Source organism: Bufo bufo, chromosome 9 (assembly GCF_905171765.1).
Source record: "Bufo bufo chromosome 9, aBufBuf1.1, whole genome shotgun sequence".
Classification (NCBI taxonomy): domain Eukaryota; kingdom Metazoa; phylum Chordata; class Amphibia; order Anura; family Bufonidae; genus Bufo; species Bufo bufo.
The window spans coordinates 151,271,485-151,298,670 of record NC_053397.1 but is presented as its reverse complement, the minus strand read 5'-3'; the positions used below and the strand labels follow the sequence as shown (position 1 = coordinate 151,298,670).

The window sequence follows — 27,186 nt, the reverse complement described above, 5'->3', positions numbered from 1 at the left end:
TGTGGGCGGTCCCATCAGTGACTGACCGCTAAAGCTGCATGACAAAACATACATGAAATGCTGTCAATCAGTGAGTACAGGGCAGTCTTTACCAAGGGGCAAAAGGGGCAGCTGCCCCGGGCCCAGTTGCTCCTGGGGGGCCCAAGGCAGCTGCTTCTTGAGCCCTGCTAGCCACTGCCCCGGGTGTCAGGCTGTCAGCTCTACCAGGATTCCAGGCATCATGATCGTACTGTGTTAAAGTTGTGATTTAGGACCTTAATGACATCATCACCATGTGACCAGTAACCTAGCAATTACTGGTCACATGGCTATGAGGTCATCACAGGTCCTGTGGAGTGTTGCAGAAGTTAACTGTGGAGCTTTTTTGGGTGAAGATTACATCAGAAAAAGGTGACAGGGGCATGTTATGTTAATATACTGTAAACTACTGTATAGTGGTGGGCTGTATACTGTGGGGGGCTGTATACTGTGTGGGACTGTATACTGTGTGGGACTGTATACTGTGTGGGGGCCTGTATACTGTGTGGTGGGCTGTATACTGTGTGGTGGGCTGTATACTGTGGGGGGCTGTATACTGTGTGGGGGCTGTATACTGTGTGGTGGGCTGTATACTGTGGGGGCTGTATACTGTGGGGGGCTGTATACTGTGTGGGACTGTATACTGTGTGGGGGCTGTATACTGTGTGGGGGCTGTATACTGTGTGGGTGCTGTATACTGTGTGGGACTGTATACTGTGTGGTGGGCTGTATACTGTGTGGTGGGCTGTATACTGTGTGGTGGGCTGTATACTGTGTGGGGGCCTGTATACTGTGTGGGGGCCTGTATACTGTGTGGGGGCCTGTATACTATGGGGGGGCTGTATACTGTGGGGGGGGGTTGTATACTGTGGGGGCCTGTATACTGTGGGGGGCTGTATACTATGGGGGGGCTGTATACTGTGGGGGGGGGCTGTATACTGTGGGGGCCTGTATACTGTGGGGGGCTGTATAGTGTGGGGGGCCTGTATAGTGTGGGGGGGCTATACTGCTGTACTGTATACTGTGGGGCCTGTATAATGTATACTGAGGGTGCGGTATAGTGTCGAGTGCTATACTGCTGTACTGTATAGTGTGGGGGGCTGTATCGTGTATTGTTTGGGGTGCTGTATACTGTGAGGTGTTGTATACTGTGGGGTGCTGTATACTGTGGGCTGCTATACTGCTCTACTATATACTGTGGGGTACTGTATAGTGTGGGGTGCTAAACTGCATACTGTGTGGTGCTGTATACTATAGGGTGCTATACTGCATACTGTGGGTTGCTGTATACTATAGGGTGCGATACTGCATACTGTGTGGTGCTGTATACTATAGGGTGCTATACTGCATACTGTGGGGTGCTGTATACTATAGGGTGCTATACTGCATACTGTGGGTTGCTGTATACTATAGGGTGCTATACTACATACTGTGGGGTGCTGGGGTGCCCTGTAACACTAGGGTGAGCCGAGCCCTGGTCTCCTTCCTGCAGAGCGGTGCCCACTTCCAGCCTGAGCCCAGCTGCCCAGAGCACTGATCCTGAGCCGCTGGAGTCTTCAGAACTGGAAGCATTTACAGTCATTCACTGGACTCTACCACATGTGTGGATTTTTTGTGTGTGTTGTGGTGGAGGGCGTGATTGCCTGCTAAGGTGTGGGAAGGCGGGATCCAGGGGGCGCAAGTAAATTTTTGCCCAGGGTCCAATCCATATTAAAGACGGCCCTGAGTGAGTAGGACAGCCTACATGACTCCTAAGAACTGAAAGAGCAGGGTTTTCAATGAATTAATTACTAGTTAGTTACTGAAAGTTTTCCCATAAAACTATATGTCAATCTGCTTAGCTCCTACTGCTCTGTAACATGGTGTCTGCAGATTGTGCTGTATTTTCATGGTGACAGACTCCCTTTAAAAGATACATAGGACATAGGAATTACAAAACATCTCAACACAGGGAAGCCCAATTTACAGAGCATCAGAGGTCAAACAATGAGGAAGGCACATTCTACGTACTCAATGCGTATCTGCTTGCGGCAGGGAACTGTATTCCTCATGCAGGTGCCACTCAGTGGATCAACATCTTCTACAATGACAAAAGGAGCTTCCTCCAATGTAACGATGCTCAGATGTTCATCTTTATGCTCCTCTGAATTCGGATACAGTTCAAACACTGGCCACACGTAATACTTCATTTGTAGACTCCGGTCCTTGTATTTGCCAACCTAAAATTAAAAGAAAAAGAGATGATTGACAAACAGGTTAATAAGCCATGCCACCATAATAATTATACCAATTTCAAATAACCAACATAAAAAATAAAAAAAATTTTAGAGGGACATACAGTGAATCTGTGCAGAGAGGCTGACGGCTTTCATTAAACCTCCTTATAGATTCCTAAATAACATAATGCAAGTAAAACCTGTCCAGGAAACGACCTCTGATGTGAAAATGTTGTTAAATCTGATGGTATGTTCGTTATTTTACATTTGGGCACCAAAACTCATGTTCTGACGGTTAAAACAGATCTATAAAGTTCAGACGTGCGCAGGTTGGATTATTAATTAAGCAGCAGAGTGGTTTAAATTAAAATTTCATGTAAAAATAATGCAAGGGCTTTTTTCTACAACAGTATTTTTGACTCCAAATTCATTGCTTTGAATTTTAAAGGGCGCACAAACTGAAAAACGCTGAATGTCCTCCAGTCGTAGGGACCACTGGATACTACACTAAAGCCTCTTTCACACAGGCATCGGGGGTGAGGGCCAGATGCGATGCGGGCGCTTTCAGGGAAAATCGTGCGAGGAGGAGTCAGTTTTGACTGTGATTGTGTTCTGTTGTTCAGTTTTTCCCGCTCGAGTGCAATGCATTTTGCGTGTGAGAAAAATCTAAATGTGGTACCCAAACCGAACCCGGACTTCTTCACTGAAGTTCGGGTTTGGGTTTGGTGTTCTGTAGATTTTATTATTTTCCATTATAACATGTTTATAAAGGAAAATAATAGCATTCTTTAATACAGAATGCAAAGTCCAATGTCAATTGAGGGTTAAAAAATAATAAAAACATTACTCACCTCATCCACTTGATCGCGCAGCCGGGATCCTTTTCTTTATTCTTCATGAAGGACCTGAAAAAGGTCCTTCTAAGTTCATTCAGCAGGACCTGCGCTGACGTCACCACGCTCACCACGTGATGAGCGCAATGTCCTTCAAGAAGAAAAAAGAAGAGGATCCCAGCTGCACGACCAAGTGGATGAGGTGAGTAATGTTTTTATTGTTTTTTAACCCTCAATTGACATTGGACTTTGCATTCCGTATTAAAGAATGCTATTATTTTCCATTATAACCATGTTATAATGGAAAATAATAAAGTAAATGGGGTCCTGGGTCGCTTATCCCTCGTTTCTATAGCAACCATGTGTGAAAATCGCACCGCATCCGCACTTGCTTACAGATGCGATTTTCACGCAGCTCCATTCACTTCTATGCGTGAAAAATGCAGAATATAGAACATGCTGCAATTTTCACGCAACACACAAGTGATGCGTGAAAAACATCGCTCATGTGCGCAGCCCCATTGAAATGAATGGGTCAGGATTCAGTGTGGGTGCAATGCGTTCACCTCACGCATTGCACCTGCGCGAAATACTCGCCCGTGTGAAAGGGGCCTAAGGCCTCTTTCACAGGAGTGTGACGGATTGGCTGCGGATGCGTTCAGTGAAACTCGCACCATTTTGCAAGCAAGTTCAGTCAGTTATGTCTGCAATTGCGTTCAGTTTTTTCTGCGTGGGTGCAATGCGTTTTGATGCGTTTTTCACATGCATGATAAAAAACTGAAGGTTTACAAACAACATCTCCTAGCAACTATCAATGAAAAAGGCATTGCATCCGCACTTGCTTGCGGATGCAATGCGTTTTTCACTGAAGTCCCATTCACTTCTATGGGGCCACGGCTGCGTGAAAAATGCAGAATATAGAACATGCTCGTTTTTCACGCAATGCAGAACACAGCAATTCTGTCCGTTTTTTCTGCTGCTCACTATGCAGTAAAATAAAATGTTGACTTTAGGTGATACCAAATATGTTATGTATAGTAGTATATTTTAACTTTTTTGCTTTTGCACAATAAAAAAATGTTTTCTGGAAAAAAATATATTTTTGGAGGCGTCACTTTCCAAGAGCCATATATTTTTTTCAAACAATGTAGATGTATGAAGGCTTGAATTTTTTGGGGTATGAATTGTAGTTTTTAATAGCACATATAATTTGTGGACTTATTTTTATATTTTTCTCAGGGAGGGAATCAAAAAAACTGCAAACTCCAATTTTTTTTTTACATAATGTGTGGAGCTACAAAAATAAGTTGTCTTTATTCTACAGGTTGTCACTACTGAAGAGACGTTTTCTATTAAACCATTTAAAAAAAAATACCTGAAATGCTTACTCTGGGACAAGAGAAATAAAGATTGCGGCATTCACCACTTAAAAAGATTTTTCCAGCATTCCATAATTGCAGTAAAAAACGCCATAGCAATATGGTGGTACAGTACACAGGGCAAAGTGAAAGGCGACGGCTGATTTGTGCACTTACGCTTACTCTTGGCCTTGGGCTAAGGCAGCGAAAAATGCTCCAATCAGAGGGGCTGCCTGGGTGAAGAAGGGGATATGCCCGGGTCCTGCTCTGACTGCCATTCACATAATACGGCGGTCGCACTGTATTGTGTACTGTTATAGGGATCCCTGATATATCATCTCATGGCACCCCTGTCCAGTACAATAGTGCGCCCATATCTAAATATTTATCTCATGTGGCCCAGCTAGCTAGTTACATTTCTAGCATCATCTGCGTCCAGGCCTGTGCCTGTTCATCCTGCACTAAATGCCACTAGCCGCATCTAGGCTATACTACTATTTACTTGGTAACCTAGGTGACGCATACACTTTGCGTCGGACGTCGTCACCACACCATCTAGATACTGGCTGTGTGACGATTGGTCTCCGCCCACTCCCTGCCGCAATCCCGCCTCACCTGAGTGGTGTTGCCGGCGTGTGACGTCACTGGCTGTGTCCGCCCTCTGCCCTGTTCACTGTGACTCTCCTCGGGTTTCCCTGATGCCTGGGTCACGTGACTGGACGTACGGCGGCGCTCCCGGGTGGCGTCCTGCGTCGATGACGTCACTGGGGGGCGGGGCGACGGAACTGAGGCGCGGATATTTAAACTCACTTCTGAGACATACAATCGCGGCTGGTCTATACTGTCACCCCCAACCATAGGGGCTGCACATGTTTGAAAGGGATTACTAGATTCCCCAGACCGTCTTGCACAGGACTACCCCTCCTGTGCCACTCTGCTCTCCACCCTGGATTAAGCAGCAACTGCAACCTAACCAGGCTTCAGCAGTCTACAGGCCATTATAGCCTGTCTTTTTTCCTCAGTGCTAAACTAGCCTAAGGCTAAATACCTACGGCTACACTGTTACCTCCTGCAGTCGTTCCCCCTGAAGAAGTCACGGACAGAAACGTGCCACGTCGGGTGACCACTGGAAGTATCACCATCCATTCATCACTGAAAAAAATCCTTCTGTAGTTCCAGGGTACAGGTCCACCATAGGGACAGGCTACCGGACGGGGTCGCCTTTTTCAAGGCGAGTGCTCTGTATAGACAGGTAGCAGCATAATAGCCCCTCTCACCTTGATAGGGATATATAGGACTCCTCCTATTGTCTGATCTATCTGACTGCACAGCTGAAGCATCCGTCCTCCGCCCGGCATACTCCCAGGTTTTCCTGCCTCCGGTTACTAAGGAACCGTACCCACCTACTACAAAGGGTCTGGTAAGACTGCTCGCGTCCTCACAGACGGAGCAGAATTTTTCATTTGTACCAGCCTGGTACTAATTGGTCCTATCCATGTTTGTATGTTTTTCGTTTAGTGAGTCCTTTTTATTCTGACTATCGTATAACTTATTAAAAGCTATATTTTAAATAAGTACACTCCCCCCTCCCTTTGCTTAGGGGCCCATTGCCTGCTCATTTACTTGGAGTGTATTCAAAGCCTGAATTGTATCAGGGCTCTGATCAATTTTTTGCTTATCCTCTCCTACTGTGGTATGGCAGGGTTCCTGGCAACAGGCTTTGATGCAGACCATTGGCTACATGAGGCCAAAGATATATTTTCTGAGAAGTTATTTCATCAAAAAAAGTATCTTCCATCTTTTCATACTGCCTTTACGGACCTGACACAGGTCTATAAGGAGCAAATCACGTCGTGGTGGGAAGTCCAGAGTCTGGATAACTACATAAAAAACAGTATAGTTCCACGAGGTCTCCGTATATCTCTCCTCCCATCAGCTCGATCACGTAACCCAGGGTTCCTGACCAAGTGGGAACAGGAGGCAACCAACAGCTTCCTCAGACTGATGAAACTTTTGGTGGAGGAGGAGAGAAATACATTGACCACCCTTAACCTGAAGCTTGCGGAACAAGTTGAGGTGGTGCGGACCTTCTCACAGGAGACAGAATTCTCCAATAGGGAAAAGCAACTACAACTGACCCTTGAGAAGTATCAGTACCACCTCAAAGAAAGAAAGCACCGCCAGTATATACGTGACCTTTCTGATTTTAAGGAAAACCGCATCTATTCCTCCCTGAGTAACGGGACAAGGGACAATAGACCCAGTAACTCTGAAAGGTCATCAACCGAAACAGATTACTCCGACTCAGATAGGGAAACAGGCCCGAAAACAAACAAACAACCTAATAAGGGGTCCTCCAGAAAAGGTCGACCCAAGGGCTCATATAGAGGACGAGGAAATCGTTTTTTAGGACAACCCAACCAGACTCTGGACTACCCACTTCGCAGCCGCATGGCACTCCCGCCAAATCAATCACAGGACCAGAGGTCATAAATCTGTCCTCACGCTCCCTTTCTGAAGACGAGACTATGGCTCTTGAACTGGGACTCTCTTTTGTGCCCACCCCTAGGTTTGATAGGTTTACTGCCATCAAAGACCTTAACCTATTCATTCGGAAGTTAAGGTGGCACAAGCATTTTAAATATGTTGATAAACGACAATGCCTTGAGCTGGGTATTCCGGTGGAGATGTTAACAGACGTCCAACTCCTGAATTCACTATCAACGTTAGACAACTCAGTCTCAGGCCTTGGCCCCTTCACAGATCTTAAATGTAAGAGTACTAAGATGCCACCCAGCTCTAGCGAAGTCTCCTGCATAGACGTCTTTTTAAACATGGTCAGTAATGACCTGGAAAACCTTAAGATTTCCTCACACTACTCCAATTGCACAGAGTCCACGGCCACCGCGATTTCCTCCCTCGCCAATGACCCCCATATCGTCATTAAACCAGCCGACAAAGGGGGCAACATCGTGGTCATGGACTCTGGCCAATATAGGGATATGTGTAGGAACCTGTTATCCGATAGAGAGACCTATGAGATCTTAGAAAGGGACCCTACAGATATGTACAAGCGTGAGCTCAAATCCATCCTTGATGATGCCAAAAGTTCAAAGATCATCTCGGTGGAAGAGTACACGTTTCTACTACCTCAATTCCCCCGCAGGTCTACATTCTATTGTCTCCCCAAGGTCCATAAGGGGACAACCCCCTTGAGAGGAAGGCCAATAGTGTCAGGGGTTGACAATTTGAATCAAAACCTGGGGATCTATATTGATCGTGTCCTAGCACCTTTTGTCACTACGTTACCCTCTCATCTCAGGGATACTACGGACCTCCTAAAACAATTGGAGGGTCTATGCCTAGAGAATGAATGCTTGTTATCCAGTATTGACGTAGAGGCGCTATATTCCTCAATACCACACCGGTTGGGATTGGCGGCGGTTGAGTTTTTCCTTAAATCACGAGGTTGTCAATACCGCGCCCACAGCCAATTCATCATCCGGATCCTGGAATTCACCCTCAACAGGAATTTCTTTTCCTTTGATAACAAAATCTACCACCAGCTCAGGGGTACCGCGATGGGGAGCCCTTGTGCCCCGTCGTATGCTAATTTATTCCTGGGCTGGTGGGAGGAGACCCTGGTGTTTGGGGAAAGGAATCCGGATGATTTGCCCAGAATTGGACTGTGGGCGCGGTATATTGATGATATCTTCATCACCTGGAACGGTAGCCCCTCTCAGTTTGATTCATTTGTGTCCCGACTGAATCAAAATGAGATTGGGATGAGATTCACACATGAGACACATTCAACTAGTCTACCATTCTTGGACATCAAAATCACCAAGAATGCCAGGGGAGAACTAGACACCTCCATTCACAGGAAACCAAATGCGACTAATTCCCTCCTGAGGTGGGAGAGCAGTCACCCTCTCCCACTCAGGAGGGGTATACCAAAAGGGCAGTATCTTCGTCTGCGCAGAAACTGCTCAGACAAGAAGGACTTTGTGGCCCAGGCGGCTGACCTCAGGACAAGATTTTTACAAAGGGGGTATCCTGACTACATCTTAAGGTCTGCTTACAAAGCAGCTCTTACACGACAGAGACCCACCCTACTAATGACTAAACAGCCGAATGCTCCCACCACTAAACTGTCTCGTATAATTACTACGTTCGACAGAGGCTCAAACCAGGTCAGAAAAATCTTACAATGCCACTGGGGGATCCTCAAGATGGACCCTGACCTCCAGGACATACTAGGTGACAGTCCACAAATCACATATAGACGTGGCACCAATTTGCGTGATAAATTGGTCCGCAGCCACTATTCACCTATCATGCAATCCACATGGCTGCGGTCCACTGTGGTGGGCAGTCATAGATGCGGCAGGTGCGTTGCCTGTAAGCACATCCTGACCACCAAAACCTTCACAGGTTCGGTCACGGGCAAGACGTATTCCATTCCACACTTCATCAACTGCAAATCCAGAGGTGTGATATATCGCATCTTATGTGAGTGTGGTCTGGAATACGTCGGCAAAACCATTAGGGAATTTCGGAGGCGGATTGGTGAGCACATGGGGGACGTCACACACAAGAGGGACACCCCTTTGTCCAAACACGTGCACACCAATCATAATGGCAAGGCCCGGTTGAAGTTCATGGGCATAGACCTTGTGAAACCCCCGCCAAGAGGAGGGGACTGGGACAAAAGCCTACTCCAACGTGAAGCACGCTGGATTTTCAATTTGAAAACAGCTGCACCAGGCGGCATGAACGAGAGGCTAAACTATGCCTGCTTTCTGTGACAATGACACTTTATAGCTGTCATTTAGCCTGGCTTATATAGACTAATACCATCATGTTCTTCCCTCATGGCCCCTTGGGGAGGTGAGCTGCACCTGGGCAAGCACTGACTGCTGCGCAATCTCTGACGCGCACTACGGTGCATGGGCATACAGTGCAGAGCCTCCCCTCGCTTCTTCTGCATCATCACATGTGTGCGATCTGCGCCCGACTACATACATGTGTTGCCCCTGAATCAATTCCTTTGGGGTAGATGCGCCGGATTGGCCCATCCCCCTCCTGAATTGATGCAGCCACTATGTTTTGACTGCCATTCACATAATACGGCGGTCGCACTGTATTGTGTACTGTTATAGGGATCCCTGATATATCATCTCATGGCACCCCTGTCCAGTACAATAGTGCGCCCATATCTAAATATTTATCTCATGTGGCCCAGCTAGCTAGTTACATTTCTAGCATCATCTGCGTCCAGGCCTGTGCCTGTTCATCCTGCACTAAATGCCACTAGCCGCATCTAGGCTATACTACTATTTACTTGGTAACCTAGGTGACGCATACACTTTGCGTCGGACGTCGTCACCACACCATCTAGATACTGGCTGTGTGACGATTGGTCTCCGCCCACTCCCTGCCGCAATCCCGCCTCACCTGAGTGGTGTTGCCGGCGTGTGACGTCACTGGCTGTGTCCGCCCTCTGCCCTGTTCACTGTGACTCTCCTCGGGTTTCCCTGATGCCTGGGTCACGTGACTGGACGTACGGCGGCGCTCCCGGGTGGCGTCCTGCGTCGATGACGTCACTGGGGGGCGGGGCGACGGAACTGAGGCGCGGATATTTAAACTCACTTCTGAGACATACAATCGCGGCTGGTCTATACTGTCACCCCCAACCATAGGGGCTGCACATGTTTGAAAGGGATTACTAGATTCCCCAGACCGTCTTGCACAGGACTACCCCTCCTGTGCCACTCTGCTCTCCACCCTGGATTAAGCAGCAACTGCAACCTAACCAGGCTTCAGCAGTCTACAGGCCATTATAGCCTGTCTTTTTTCCTCAGTGCTAAACTAGCCTAAGGCTAAATACCTACGGCTACACTGTTACCTCCTGCAGTCGTTCCCCCTGAAGAAGTCACGGACAGAAACGTGCCACGTCGGGTGACCACTGGAAGTATCACCATCCATTCATCACTGAAAAAAATCCTTCTGTAGTTCCAGGGTACAGGTCCACCATAGGGACAGGCTACCGGACGGGGTCGCCTTTTTCAAGGCGAGTGCTCTGTATAGACCGGTAGCAGCATAATAGCCCCTCTCACCTTGATAGGGATATATAGGACTCCTCCTATTGTCTGATCTATCTGACTGCACAGCTGAAGCATCCGTCCTCCGCCCGGCATACTCCCAGGTTTTCCTGCCTCCGGTTACTAAGGAACCGTACCTACCTACTACAAAGGGTCTGGTAAGACTGCTCGCGTCCTCACAGACGGAGCAGAATTTTTCATTTGTACCAGCCTGGTACTAATTGGTCCTATCCATGTTTGTATGTTTTTCGTTTAGTGAGTCCTTTTTATTCTGACTATCGTATAACTTATTAAAAGCTATATTTTAAATAAGTACACTCCCCCCTCCCTTTGCTTAGGGGCCCATTGCCTGCTCATTTACTTGGAGTGTATTCAAAGCCTGAATTGTATCAGGGCTCTGATCAATTTTTTGAACTCCAACACCCCTTTAAGTGGTGAGTGCCGCAATCTTTATTTCTCTTTTCATTCTGTATCATTTTGTTTATGTCGCTGAGCACCATACCAGACCCATCCAAAGGATAGGTCATCAGTAAAAAAATCCTGGAAAACGCTTTTAATACTTACTGTCCGTGTGTGGGGGAGAATTAAAGGGGCACTCCAGTATCCCAAACTTGATTCCTATTGAAATTATATGGCACAATATAAAAATCCTAAAAATATAGTATAAATCTTTTTAGTAGTTTCCCACATAGTGTAATCATTAACCACCACTCACCAAAATTTATCAGTTATAGCTTACCGCTTATGGTTATGACCTGTGCTGTAGCTCAGCTTCAGACTGCTGTTGGAGCATGCTCAGTTCTAGCTCAAGGAGTTATAGGAGGCTATAACTGGGAATTAATGTGAGAGACTAAGCAACGAGGGAGCACAATATGAAAAACACATGGATGAGAATAGCCTGGAGTACATGCCAAAAATGGAAGATGAGAGTGGTAGTCTGCTACCCATGTGGGTCACTGCTGAAGCCATTCTTGCTGCACCGAGAAGGAGCTAATATGAAGCAACAACTTAAAAGACAAGAGTAATTACACATGCTTAGGATGTAGTATGTAATAACCCTGCAGCCTTTTTTTGTTTTCCATCTGAACTATGTAATTGTGCAACAGGGAATCCAGGGCCTAGGAGTGTCTGATGGACAATATCTTTGGCAGTGTAATGGATGCATTTGGTTATTAATTTGAACATAACCCACCATTTTCTTTTCTAGCGCCTGCTTTATACAATATCCATTAACCAGTTCAGGGATATTTACTGAAAATGCAGAAGACATACTCCTAGGTTTAAGAGCTATGCCATTGTATTTGTACAGCCCAGGTAAATGCAATGTTAATAGTTATTAAAGTCTACGTGGGAGTGTGGAAAGATGAAACATTTTGTAATATATCATTATAAAAATGCATTTTTCTCCATTTAGCAGACTCCCTTTCCCACCTTCATCTCACTATTGCAATGTGTGTAGTTGTTCCGAAACTCTGTACTCACTGAAAAAAAAATTGGTCTGATCTACATATGTGACAAATCTTCAGAGGTTTAGTTCTGTCTGAGGGATCATATTACAGACAGAAGGCTGCAAGAGGAGTGTCAGGCAATGGGACACATAAATCTGGTGCCTTCTGACTGAGGGTCGGTGGTGGGGAAACCTTTCTCAGGCTTTTCACAAAGCTGCATTTTCTGTCTAGTTATGGAGGCAGAGTTGAGAGGGCTAAAATAAGGCTGCTGTCCGGCAGTTACCTTTGGCCCATTGTATTTTGTATTGTATTTTGATACTGTTATTACGTACATGTCACAGCTGATGGAAGGGAGAGACTTGCCTGGAGAACATATCTTTATTGACCATCAAGGAAATGTCCAGCCAGGAATGGTTGGCTGGCATTCAGGATGACGTAATTACATCAAACATTTTTTTGCCAAGGTCTTTATTTTGTTAAATAAAGTTGTGCTCGACCACCGTCCAATTAAAAGTTACATCATGTCTTAGTGTTTATTTTGGTTATTATTGTGTATGGTAATGAGAACAGTGCTGGAAGGCCTGTATGTCCCACTCAGGTACCTCAGCTGGGTGAGACAACTCAAATCCAGAGAGCGGCAGTAGTCTCAGCAAAGCATAGTTTGCTGAGACAGCTTTGTTTACTAATTCTCGGCTGGATGTTATTTGGATTGGCAGATAGGACTGGAAGTGGGATCCACACCCTTTCAGGACGGGTATTCCCTTCTACCTGAGGTGATCGCAGGTGAGGCCTGCTGTTATCAGGCTGGCATAGAGCACCTCCCAGTATGTCAGTCTGGGGGAGAGTGTGATCCTGGAACAGGGGCCTGCCGAGGGAACTGCCAGTCATGAATAAGAACTCACCTGTTTGAAAAGCGTAGATTGCAAACTGGACCTGTGAACAAGTTTTATTGCTGTCATTTTGTCACTGCAAAAAAAGAATATTTTGCTCAAGAAAAACAGTGGTGCTGGAAAATCCTTCTCTACATATACCACCATGACTCTGACCTTTGCATGAACTATGGCTCTTTTCAATGGGAGATCTTGAAATGTGAGACCCTGAGAGTGGAGTGTGTGCTGGGCAAGGACTTTCCGTTATTTTGGCAGCTGTGGAGCGGTGAAAGCGTTTCAAGTTGTGCGGCCGGAGCTCCAGAGGAAAAGATGATGTTTGATGTTGCCAAGATCAGAGCAGCTCTCAAGAGTTCAAGTGTTTACAGCCAGTGTGTGCAGAGTCCTAGAGAGGATGTGCGGAGGAGCCATGATGCGGTTGCTAGGTGCAACCAACCACGACTGCGTGCAGCTGTCCCGCAACAGAGAGAGAGCTGTCAAGGTGGAAAATATGCACCTGATTGTTCTATGGTCAGGAGACATGTGACCAGGGATCAGAGGTGGGAGGTTCCTAATATCCAGGAAAAGGATGAGAACCTTGGTGGAGAGGTTCCTGGAGCACCCTCGTCACCCGGGACTGATGAACCCGTGATGTCAATGGGTAAGATGTCAGACAATCCGGGTTGGCAACTGGAGAGGTGATGCAAGCAGGCAGGGATCAGATGATTAACGAAGTCCAGGAACGAAGTATGAAGTCAGGAACACGAGTTGTAAGCAAGCTCTTTAGCACAAGATTAGGACCTTAACTCTGAGGCATCTGGTTAAAGGGCTGAGCCACTTAAATACCTGCAGGAGAGCCAGGGTAGGTAAATGAGATCACATGACATGACTCAGCTCTGCCCAGGGAGTGATGCGTACTGCCACATCAGCAGCCGATTACAAGCATTGTCCAGGTTAAATGGAAGTTGTGGACTGGAATCCACATAGGTAATACCAACCACACAGGCAGAGTCCAGAGCTGCAACAGAGACTGGAAGTAGAGATCACAGATGAGCACGGCACCCGGGACCATGGTGATGAGTGGGGGAATAGCGACGCATAGAGGTCGCTGTTACAGTACTTCCCCCTTACGCCCCCTCTACTTGAGTCCGCGCCGAGACAAAGCTTTTAATTAGACCCAGGGCATGAATGTTCTCCAGAGGTTCCCAGGATCTTTCCTCAGAACCAAAACCTTTCCAGTCCACCAGATAATATGTCTTCTTACCCCGCTTCTTGATGTCTAGAATGTCCTTGACTTCAAAGACCTTGTCAGTATTCTCAGATACCGGAGTGGGAGTAGAATGAGTCGCATAAAAGTGGTTAATAAGGACTACTTGGTTCAATAAGGAAACATGAAAGTCATTGGGAATGCGCAGAGAGGGAGGCAGACATAACTTGTATGTCACCTTGTTGATCCTCCTCAACACTTCAAGGGGTCCAAGGAATCTAGGTGCAAACCTAAAACTGGGGACTCTTAACCGGATGTTCTTGGAGGAAAGCCATATCTTCTCCACAGATGAAAACTGAGGTGGTTTCCTTTTTTTCTTGTCCGCATTTGTCTTCATACGGGACACTGCTTTGTCGATGCAGACCTTGGTGTCACTCCAAATCTTCAAAAATTCTCTGAAGAAAGAATCTGAAGCTGGTACCCCAGAGGATGCAGGAACAGGAATAGGTGTACGAGGATGTTGACCATAGACGACAAAGAATGGGGAGGATCCAGTAGGTTCACTGGTGTGGTTATTATAATAGAACTCTGCCCAAGGTAGCAGAGATACCCAGTTGTTGTGTTGTGCAGAGACGAAGTGTTGAAGATAGTTTCCCAAAAATTTGATTGACCCACTCTACTTGCCCTTTGGTTTGGGGTGGTAACCGGAAGAGAAGTCTAGGTCAATTTCTAGTAGACGAGATAGGGCTCTCCAGAGCTTGGAAGTAAACTGGACTCCCCGATCGGAAACAATATGCCCAGGTAAACCATGTAGGCAAAATATATGTTTTACGAACAGCTTAGCAAGTTCCGCGGCCGAGGGCAATCCAGTCAATGGAATGACGCCATCTTGGAGAAGCGGTCCACAACCACTCAAATCACGGTACATTCAGCCGAAGAAGGCAGATCAGTAATAAAGTCCATGGCAACGTGTTGCCATGGAACATCGGGAACAGATAGGGGTAGCAACAGGCCTGGTGGTTTACTCCTGGAGATTTTATTTTGAGCACAGACGGTGCAAGCGGAAACATAGTCACACACGTATTTGTATTTGGACAATGTGGGCCACCAGTAGTGGTGAGACACTAGTTCTGTGGTATTGCAGATCCCAGGATGACCGGCCAGTTTAGAGCTGTGCCCCTATGACAGGATACGTTTCCTTTTGGCAGAGGGTACAAATGTTCTCCTGGGAGGAATGTCTCTTACCAGGACTGGAGCCACTGTGATTAAGCGAGCAGGATCTATCATGTATTAAAGCTCCTCCTGCTGGTCAAAAAAGTCAAAAGATCAGGACAGAGCATCCGCCTTGATGTTCTTCTCAACCGGGCGGAAGTGTAACTCAAAATCAAAACGAGAGAAGAAGAGTGCCCACCTGGCTTGACGAGGGTTCAGACGCTGAGCTCTCTGTAGGTACATAAGATTCTTATGGTCAGTGAAAATTTTTACCGGATGCTGGGCTCCCTCCAATAGATAACACCACTCCTCCAAGGCGAGTTTTATGGCCAGAAGCTCCCTGTCTCCTATACAGTAATTCTTTTCAGCAGGAGAGAAGAAAGTAGTAAAACCGCACCGGCTCCTATGGAGGAGGCGTCCACTTCTAAAAAGAATTGACGGGAGACATCGGGATGTCACAGAATAGGTGCAGATGCAAAGGAGTTCTTTAGTTGGACAAAAGTGGCCTCTGCCTCAGGAGGCCAGTCTTTGGCATTCACCCCTTTCTTAGTAAGAGCGGAGATCGGAGACGTTAGGGATGAAAAGTTTGGAATAAACTGCCGATAGAAGTTGGCGAATCCCAGGAAGCGCTGTATAGCACAAAGACCCTGTGGGCGAGGCCAGTTCTTTACCGCATTCAGTTTTTCAGGATCCATCTGTAATCCAGCATCTGAGATGATGTATCCAAGAAACGGTACTGTAGTTTTTTCGAAGGTACATTTCTCGAGTTTGGCATAGAGCCTATTTTCCCTCAGGTGCTGTAAGACTAGCCGTACATGCCTCCGGTAAGTGATCAAATCTGGAGAGAAAACCAGTATATCATCCAGATACATGATCACGCAGGTATAGAGCAGATCCCGGAAGACATAATTAACTAGCTCTTAGAATACTGCAGAAGCATTGCATAGACAGAAGGGCATGACAAGATACTCGTAGTGTCCATCATGAGTGTTGAAAGCGGTCTTCCACTCATCACCTTTTCAAATGCGGATAAAATTATATGCACCACGCAGGTCGAACTTGGAGAAGACTTTAGCTCCCCGGATCCTGTCAAATAGCTCGGAGATCAGTGGAAGAGGATATCGATTTTTAACAGTAATCTTATTCAGACCTTGATAATCAATAGAAGGCCGTAAGGAACCATCTTTCTTCTGCACAAAGAAGAACCCGGCCCCAGCTGGCGAAGTAGACTTCCCGATAAACCCTCTCAAAATTCTCCTTGATGTAGTCTGACATCGCCTGTGTCTCTGGAAGAGAGAGGGGGTAGACTGGACCATGAGGAGGAATAGCACCAGGCAGAAGATTGATTGGACAGTCATATGGACGATGTGGAGGCAGAGTCTGCGTCTATTTTTACTAAAGACGTCCGCGAAATTGGCATATAGCTGCGGTAGTACGGGCAGATCTACAGGTATCGTAGGTAAGGAAGCAGGCCGGACCTCCGCTAAGCAGATGGAGCGACAAGATAATCCCCATTGCAGGATCTCTCTGGAGTGCCAGTCCATAATTGGCAAATTAAGGCACAGCCAGGATAGCCCAAGAATAATCGGATTCACGGAGACTGGCAGCATGGAGAAGGAGATTAACTCCGAGTGCAGTACCCCCACCTGTAATTTAAGAGGCACAGTAACCGTGAGTACTGGTTCAGGAAGTGGTAGTCAGAACGGAAGCCACTGACAGAAGCCTCTCCAGACGGATGGTGGGAAGCCGATACTGATTAACCAGCGCTTGCAGAATAAAGTTACTGGCTGACCCAAAGTCCAAAGACGTCGGCACAGATAGTGAAACTCCCTTGTGGGAGAGAGTCACTGGAACAGAAAGTTTTGGAGAGGACTTCTCCTGGTCTAGGACCACTTCTCCAACTGGCAACTGGTCCTAGACAATGGCGTTTCCCAGCCTCTGGGGACAGTTACGCACAAAGTGGGTCTTGCTTCCACAATACAGACATAAGTTCTCCGCCTTGTGACGTAGACGTTCTTGGTCAGTCAGCCTAAGGCACTCAATCTGCATGGGCTCTTCAGGAGGAACGACTGCTGGTGGAAGGACCATCCTCTAAAATGAAGGAGCCAGACGAGGTGGTCTTCTGGTGCATGCGACCTGCTTGGAGCGTTCCCTGAAACGCACATCAATCCATGTAGCCAATGTAATCAGGTCGTTCCGAGACGACAGGCGGTCGCGCCCAGCCAATTCGTCCCTAATTCGGTCAGAAAGACCCTCCCAAAACACTGCCAGTTGAGCCTCATCATTCCACGCCAGTTCAGCCACCAGAGTACGGAAATGGATGGCGTACTAACCCACAGATACAGAACCTTGACATAGATGCAGCATAGCTGAGGCAGCAGAGGACATGCGACCCAACTCCTTAAAGACCATCCGGAAGGTAGTCAGGAAGGACTGCAGATTAGTCATCTCTGGACCTCCACGTTCCCAAATAGGGTTTGCCCAGGCAAGGGCCTCATCAGACAGCAGGGATATGATGAAGGCAACTTTGGACGGCTACGTAGGGAACCTCTGCCCATGTAACTCAAAGTGGATCAGGCACTGATTAAGGAATCCCCAACACGTCTTTGGATTATCACCATAGCGGGTTAGCAGCGGGAGTTGTACTCCGGCGGCACTCTGTTCCGGAATCACCGGTGGCATGGTAGCAGGTGGAGGAGCAACTGGCAACCCTGCCGTGCCCGGAGGAGAGACGGTATCCAAGTGAGCAGCAACATTTTGCATGAACTGCATCAATACGTCTTGTTGTTCACTCTGGCGCTTTAATTCCTGTAAAAAATCATGAACGACTGTCTTTGGATGACCAGCAGGGTCCATAGCCTCAGAGTACTGTCACGGATTAGCGGATGTGAACCCAGTATGCCACTGACTAGCAATACTCTGGAGGGGAGTAACTAAGCAACTACCCGGATTTCCCTAGAGCCTCAGATGGTTCGGATAGGCTTGACCGTTGGTAATTGCCAGGAGCGTAAACTTACTCCATAGCGTAAACCAGTCAATCAGGAGGATGATTTCTCTCTCTCCACACGGTCCCTAGATGCGATAGAGAAGGGACTAGCTGTCTTCACAGAGCAACTGAAGAAGGCTTCAGAGGGGTCAAAGGAGGAGACCAAGAAAGAGATAAGTGAACTGAATGGTCTACTGCCAGATGTCCAGGAGAAGAGTAAAGACTCCAGAAAAACACAAAGGATTACAGTAGACATCGAAAAAGGGCTTGAAGAGTCACTGAGTGGAACTCCCACAGGGTTGCCAAAAGAAAATGTGGGTACTCCTGTGTCTGCCAATGTTCAAGCGCTGGGGCCTTTGGAGAAGCGCTTGAGACTCGAGACAAATTGGAAAGGCTGAACAAGCAACTTAGAGCAGAGATGGAGGATCTGATGAGCTCAAAGGATGATGTTGAGAAAAACGTCCTTGTGTTCGAGAAGTCTAAGCGTACTCTCGAGCAGCAGGTGTATGAAATGAGGACTCAGCTTGAAGAGTTAGAGGCAAGAGATTCTCGAGATGACATGTTTGCTCAATCAAAGGAAAATGAGAAACCTGAAGGGGAGAGTCCTCTGAAAGATGCCAAGAAGTCCAAGCCAGAGCCTGTTAAGAATGGGTCTGCAAATGGTGGCGCTGCGGTGCCAGCCGAGGCAGAGAAGATGGAAGATGTCTCTGCTGAACAAGTTGATGGGGCTGATATGGATGCAGAAACCAAAAGATTCATGGCAGTAAGTAGCCAGGACCTGGCCGTGAAAGACATCCTCTCCATCGTCAATGCCTTCCAGGAAGCCGGCAGCCTACTGGTGAAGGAATACAAGGAGACAGACGACCAGCATGCAGATGCTGTCCACTACAGTGGGAGGGCTCTCCTGGAGCTTGCACAAATGGAGAACAAGGCCCTGGCTGATCATCTGGAGGTAATGTCAGAAGACAAAGTATCTGTTAAAGAACCCGGTGTCCCCAATGCCTCAAACCTCGGTGAGCAAGAGGAGGAGGAATTAAGAGTAATAGTATATGATGCCATGTTCGAGAAGAATGAGAAGGCTAGCAAAGAGATTGGAGATTCCAAAGAGACAAGGGCTGAAGAAGTTAAGGCCAATGAGTTTAAGTGGGAGAAATCCTCAGACACTGCTGAGATCAAAGAAGAGCCTGAAGGAGAGTCTGCCGAAGTGGAGAAAGCCACTGAAGAAGCAGAGGTCTCTGAAACTGCAGCCAAATCTGAGAAAACCACTGCTGAAGAGAGGGAAGAGCGTGATTGTTCCAGAACTAGCAAATCTAGAAGCAGAAATGCTGAAAAACCTGTAAAAAAAGAAGTGGGGACAAAATGGAGGTCCCTGGAAGGGAAATGGCGAGTTGCCAGGGAAGAAGTGAACCAGATGCGCTTAAAAGGAGCAAGCAGCGAAAAGCATGCTCTTCTGAAAGAGCTCTGCAAAGCAAGGGAGCATGAGCGCAAGAATCAAAGAGTGCGAGGGCGTGTCATCGTCACTCGGAAAACAGCAGAAAGAGAGTATCTGGCCATTAGTTGGGTACAGAAAGCCCTTATGCATTTTCTACTAGGTAGAAAGTTAGTGTTTATGAAAAACTAAGCTCTGCTAGCCTGGGCATGGCAGAATTAAGGAAAAAAATTGTCACAGGCCACATATTCCAGAGGGGATGGTACGATGTGGTGAAATGCTCAAACCTCCGGTCTGAAGAAGAGGGGAGGGAGGATATGTGGAATTGGGAACAGTGCTGGAAGGCATGTATGTCCCACTCAGGTACCTCAGCTGGGTGAGACAACTAAAATCCAGAGAGCGGCAGTAGTCTCAGCAAAGCATAGTTTGCTGAGACAGTTTTGCTTATTAATTCTGGGCTGGATTTTATTTGGATTGGCAGATAGAACTGGAAGTGGGAACTGCCAAACCACACCCTTCTACCTGAGGTGATTGCAAGTAAGGCCTGCTGTAATCAGGCTGGCATAAAGCACCTCCCAGTATGTCAGTCTGGGGGAGAGTGTCATCCAATTCACATCAATGACCCTTTTGGACCCGGGAGAATAATTATTATTAGGTTCAGTAGCCTTAGGCTAGATAATTCCCGTTTATGGTGTGTGTTAAAACATTAAATTTATTACATTTTTTAAAAGTGTGTCAAAAGAGAGAATTTTTTTTAAAGTTGTATATGGCTAAACTCTGCGACAGGAGAATTTATGTCACTCTCTAAATTCCTATCACTCTCTAGTTTAAATATTGTATTTGTTATAGATTGCTCATGTGGTGATAACCATAGGGATATTAACGCATATCCCCTTGGTTACAATGTGAATACACTCAGTTTTTCTGCTGGCTGGTTGAGAAAGTTGCTACTATATATGCCGATACTCTGATGTATATAATCGGTCAGCACTAGGGGATCAGGGGAATATTTTCATTCCCAGATTTCTCACGTTTGTCCTTGACTAGACTACACCTTTTATTGCTAAGCTGTTTCCATGTTGTTTCTATCCTCACTGCCAGTCCCCTATGAGTACGTTTTCCTATCAACTATCTATGCGTGCTGTGTGCCTGCAGTGCACACCACTACTGCTACATCAGCGTATAGTCATATAGTTTAAAAGCTTAATCGCAGAGGCTGCCGAGGCTCTGTGTGTGGTCTCAGTCAAGAGGACTGAGGGGCCACGAGGCTGTGTAGCCAAATCTCTTCCCTGTGGGGAACTGTGTGTGGTGTGGTGACAGCCTGGAAGCTGCTGGACGATTGTCTGAGAAAGCCGCACCTGAGACACTTTGTGAACTGTGTTATACAAGGTGAGACAGGGATACGTTATTTGTGTAATAGGTAGTGCCTAGACGGTCGGGTATTTTTTTTTTTGAGGGGGAGGGGAGTCTGTCTGACTATAGAGAGAAGAAAACTAGTAGGCGCTCCATCGTGCAAAACCATTTGTCAAAGGAGCAAGATGAATAGCCTCTTAGCAGAGAGGCAGACACTGGGACAATCATCTCAGTCCAAGGTGAAACGCTACTCCCTTGTCCGGATGCGGACCCATTAACTTCAATAGGGCCGCAAAAGATGATGAGAGCACAGGGAGTGCTGTCCGCATCCGATGCTCCATTCCGTTGGGCTGCAAAAATAGGCTATTTGCGGAGCGCGCACGGGCAGCATCCGTGTTTTGTGGCTCCGCAATGTGCAGGCCGCAAAACACAGCACGGTCTTGTGCATGAGCCCTTAGACAGGGAAGGCAAAGAATGTGTCTGCCCTGTAATGGTAGTGTGCATAGGAATGCAATCGGTCCCTGAACCATCAAGTTCATGTCTATAAGCAAAGGGAAAAGCAAGATTGCTATTACACTGGTTAATCTTGAACATATGGCAAAATGAAATGTCATGGTAAAAATAGCGCATCTGAGCATCTTCATTAACGATAATTTTCGTTTTAGATTATATAACACCTTTCTTTTTATAATACATATTAAAATACTGGAAGTATTTTAGAAGTACATAATAACCTGCTTTGAAAAAAATTTACATTCTAGCAAACCATGTCACTTTTGGGTTAATTCCTTCCATGTAGATTTCGTGCTGCATTAGAACCTGTTGCAGATGTTACGGTACTCTAATGGCTCTGATAACAGTCTTGTTTGAAGAATGTCCCAGGAGAAGCAATTAAAATTAACGGGGAACAGCTTGTTTGGAGTCTGTGCCAGACAGGAGAAGCAAGAGAGGCAAAATGAACGGGTATGAGGTTATGGCAGCGGTTACGGTAACAAATCAAACACTTTAAGAAGAATATAGGGAAGGTGTGATCTGGATTTACTATATGTGTGAATGAAAGCTGTACTGACCATTGATGAACATACTGTAGCTCATGTCAGAACACAACAGTATTCCAATAGGTGATTGGTACGCCTGTGGATTATCCCTTCCCGCTGTGTATATTTGGTCTTGTGCTGGATTTTATCAGAGGGAACTCTCCTCAGTGGTGCTCTATGCAGTATAGCTATATAATTCCATGTGTAAAAGACGAAGAGGGAAATTAGAACAGGCTTAGTTGCTCATGGCAACCAATCAGATTCCATCTTTCATTTTTCACAGCTCCTTTGGAAAATAAAATATGAAATCTGGTTGGTTTCTATGGACAACTAAGCCAGTTCTACTTTACACCAGTTTGATAAATCTCCCCCAAAGTTCGCATGGCACTCCCGCGAAGTGCATACGGACACAATACGGCAGTCGCCTATTGAAATAAATTAAAGATTTTAACTCTCGGTGAGTGCCATGCAAACTTTGTCTTTTACACATCAGAACATTGCTGATGCTTAAAGGCTATGTATACCTTTTGGGGCAATTTTTTTTTATTATTGCATTCAATTGGTCTTTATTAACAATATGGAATCCTTTTTTGTGTATTATAGATCAGTTCTTATATTACTGATAAGAATGTGGGTTAAATAAGTGTTTATGGCCTTCCAGTAGTTTAGAGATAAGGCTTATTAGATGACCAAAGTGAAAGTGAAAGTACCAGTCACACAGTTAGAAAAACAGTTACCCTTTGTGACAGAAGGGCTCAATATTTTTAATAAAGGCCAACTGAAAATAAAATTTTTAGCCAAAAATTTGTAAAAAGCAATAATGAATAAAAATTGCCTCTGAAGGTATACATAGCCTTTAAATCCCTTAAATTGTACAAGTAAGAGTTAAGAAATAAAAGATCCTCACAACGCCGTTCCTGTGGCAGGAGTTGTCACTTGTCAGGTCACACTCTGTGTCTCTCTGCTTATGAAAGTGAACCGTTTAATGTCATGTACATTTTTCCTGGCAGCATCTAAATAGTTTTTTTTTAAATTAAAATAAAAGTATGCCTGATTACAGTAACCCCTGCTGTACCCTGAGGGACTCCGAACTCCTGACAGATCTGTGTTCACACCACTGCTGAGCAGCGACAACATATTAGAGAAACCCCTCTCTGACAACTTTGAAATATGTCATTTATGTAACAGATGTTAAAAGTAAGGTGCAGAATTTCAGCGTCTGAATATTGAAAAAGTTACGTTATTGAAATGTCACATTTGACATTTCCTACCCCTTTGTGTGACAGTCCCTCTCTCTCCATATACTGTTGAAAATACAGGTATAGAAAGGTGCTTATATTCTGCTAACACCAAGATAGTAGACACTGAGAATCTGGAGTCCTTGTGACTGACCTGTACTGTTAAAAGGGAATCTGTCACCAGCGACCTCTCTATCCAGCCATTTGCATAGACACATAGCTGTGGTTCACCTGATTAAAATGCTGGATAGGGATAATTTTGTAATTGCATGTAATTTAAAATTTTGCATAGCCACTGAGTTATTCACTGAAATCAATCTATATAGCACCACTGTCACGGCGGGGAGTGGGGGAAACCCCCCACCGTGCGGTGTCAGAGGGTAAAGGGGATCAGCCTGGCCAAAAGGAGTGATAAGGGAGCAGGTCACCTCCTACCGCGTCCCTAATCCTCTCCCTGACTCCTCACCGTATGAGCGGACCCCGATGGTAGGTCGGCTCATACACGGAATACCTAATATCCTGAGTCGCCCTGGAAATCCCTCACATAGGAGCAGGGGAGAGACTACCTGTTGATCCCAGTAATGGAGGAACAGGAGTCTCTATCTGAGGCCAGGCTACAAGCAGAGGGGAACACATACAGCATATGGAGATGGCAGGTAAGCGAAACCAGACACACTGACTGGAACCTGTGCACAAGTGCTAGTGTCCACACCAACATCAAAGGACACAGCACACACCACGAACCACACAGGGACCCAGGACACCCATAGGTGCAATAAATGTGAGACAGGGGAATGTCTAAACAACATGCTGGACACCAAACACTACCAGACATGTAACACCAAAAATAGAAATACCAACACCCTGATCAAAACCCACTCCATACACAAAGGGACAGGAAGGGAAGGAGACACCGTGATAACATTGATGACCACAAGGGTGGCCCTCACTGGATAGATGGAACAGAGAACCACCAGCATACACCAAGGCTGGAGGAACACTGGGCTTCAAGCATCCAGCAGAGACTAAATAGACACACATAAACCCAGTATTCACAAAACACTAGGAAGGGAGTTAACCCTTCCAACACCAGACAAGGGAATGCTACAACTTAAAGGGGAAGTGCACACACAAGCATACTAAACCACATGTTACCACCGGCAACAGCATGCGTGGCAACCATGTCACGGCAATCACCCAGAAGGCCAAGACACACTGCCACCGCACGCTCACTGCAACACGTTGCCGCGGGCCACCGCAAGTGTGGCAACAGTGTTACAGCGCAAACCAAAGGCCGTGACAACCACCTGCTGTAAGGTCTTTTTCTAATTTCTCTGTCCTGCTAAGTGAGATGGAAGCACATGCTCATTTAAGGCCCTATACTCATGGCCATACCATGTGTCTTCACAACCTTTGAGCTGTATAGAGCCATAAAAGGGCACCCATAGACTCTTATAATGGAAGAAATTGTGACCCTGGGTACAATTCTAGTAGGGATTTGCTAACAATGTATTTTGCTAATATAATGTTTCATGGTGGAGCTTTACTTTAAAGAGCAGCTGGCAACAAGATCAACCCTATTAAACCATACTATACAACTAGTAAGGTTGATCCTGGCTGATGAAAGTTATATCTGTTTTGTGAAAATCGGCACTGTCCTTTCTGACAAAAAAAAAGGCGTTTATTTGTTATGCCAATGAGGGATTCGGTGCACTGAGGGGCGTGGCCAGCACTGAAAAGCTGAGGTGCACAGAGGGGCAAAGCCACACCCCTCAGTGCACTGAAATTCTCATTTTCATAAAAAATAACATTCTTTTTTCTTGTGAACGCAGCAATCGATCTTCCCAAGACAGGTAGCATTTTAATCAGCAGGATCAATCCATCCAGTCAGTATGTCTGGTTTGATCAGGTTGTTCCTGCTAACAGGATGGCTAATGCCATCGCTCTTCCCCATACTGACTCGTTGTTTGCCGGCAGCAGGGTGTGTTTACACAGCAATTTGCTCGTTCTTTGGGCAATCAGTGGTACATTTATACCACCAGATAATCGCTAACGAGCATTCCCATGAATGTTCGTTAGCAGTTATCTGCGGCATTCTCAGCCTGTGTAAAGAGCCCTTAAGGCTTAATTCACACGTCCGTAACACACCAGCCCGTCACCCCTATTGAAATGCCTATTCTTGTCCGCAAGCTCCGGACAAGAATAGGACATGCTCTATCTTTTTGCGGAGCTGCGGACCCAAAATCGGGGCCGCACTCCACAATTGCGGCTGCAGACAGTACACTGTGTGCTGTCCGCAAACATTCCGTCCCCATAAAGAATGAATGGGTCCGCACCCTTTCCGCAAAATTGCGGAAAGGATGCGGACACATTTTGCGGACGTGTGAATGGACCCTAAGTCAAGCACTTCTTACAATTAATAAAACAACTTATTTCACCCATTCTTATGTAATTTACAATTTTACATCTGTAAATTTCTTCCGCTTGTGAATACCACTTTAAGATATTAAAGTAAAGTTTACCAAAGTAAGCAGAATAAACATGCCAAATGGAAAATAAAATCTGCTCACAGGTAAGAAGGCGGTGGCTGGCAGGGCTCTAAATGGTGTTTCTATGTTCCTGGTGTTATTTTTACTCTTTTAAGCAGTAATCTCCTGAATTATTTACAGCTTCTGAAAGGGCATTTAGTGAATAAAAGCCGAGAGCCAGCTGGATTGTCAAAATGCCGAACATCTAGCTACATCAGAGGTGTATAATGTCACCACTGACGCTATGGATATATTGTATGTTATGCATGCTTGTGTGAGTATCGGTAGGAGTATGTCAAGTCCTCCACAACCAAAAAGAAATAGACAGACATAATAGCATTATAAGCCCAATCCCAGACATACAGATTATATATAATTTACATATATATATATATATATATATATATATATATATATATCCAACTTAATGGGAGATTATTTTTTAAAGAACTGACTCCCCCTACTACTTCTTTTCATGACTTCCACACCTATAAATTTCAGTTCCATCACTGTCTCATGACCAATTTCTAGGGCACTATAAGCCTTTAGGCCACCTGCCTATGTGCGTTTTTTTCACCCAGATTCCCATGTGGAAAAAACACAGTTTAGTACAGTACCAGAACCAGCAAAGTGTATGAGATTATACAAATCTCATGTACATTGTGCAGATTTTTTTCTGAGCAGAAATTAACCTGCCATGCGGATATAAAAACCAGATGCATGTTAATTATCTTAGCGATTTCATCCTTTTCTTTTCTTGTCTTGTCTGCTGCCTGACACAGCATAGCAAGTGGTAGGGTGCCTACCATGACTCCTCCACCCCAGCAACTAATATCACTCTGAAGTACCGGGTAGGAGGGGACAGGAAGAGAAGTCAGGTACATATGCACAGGGCCGGGATGACGGGTAGGCGAGAGTAGGAGCCCATCTAGTGTGCCACCATGCTACCCATGATCGGGGGGGGGGGGGGGCAATCAGGAGGCTGCTAGGATCATGAAGGCTTGCATGGTAAGAGCCTGCATGGACAGCAGCTTGAAGGAAGTACTGGAGTTTTTCAGGGTCTTGAGCAAGTCTTGCTTGTTGGGAAACTGTGGTATCAGACAGAGAGCTAGGCTCTGCTGGAGAACTTTCTGCAGGAACTCTTCCTGGCCGAGCTGGGGATATACATAAGTTCCTGCCTGCAGGGGGTGCTGTGGACAGGTCACAGTGGTTATGCTACCTGGAAGTAAGGTGAATGGTCAGGAGGCGATCACCGAGGATGCCCCAGTGTGTGCCAAGTCTGGGCAGTCCGCTTGTCACGGTCTTTCTTGTGCGCCGTGACACATTAGCCGGACATGCTGGTTGCCAGGGGCA

The 27,186-nt window shown here is 46.1% G+C and overlaps 1 protein-coding gene across 1 annotated transcript in view; it reads right to left on the bottom strand.

Annotated features, from left to right (window-relative positions):
- Positions 1-27,186, bottom strand: part of GRIN2B (glutamate ionotropic receptor NMDA type subunit 2B) — a 638,757-nt gene that overhangs the window by 111,746 nt on the left and 499,825 nt on the right. The window contains exon 4 of the mRNA XM_040408303.1: positions 2,029-2,237. Coding sequence (XP_040264237.1) covers positions 2,029-2,237 — 209 coding nt within the window. The remainder of the gene's footprint in view (positions 1-2,028; positions 2,238-27,186) is intronic.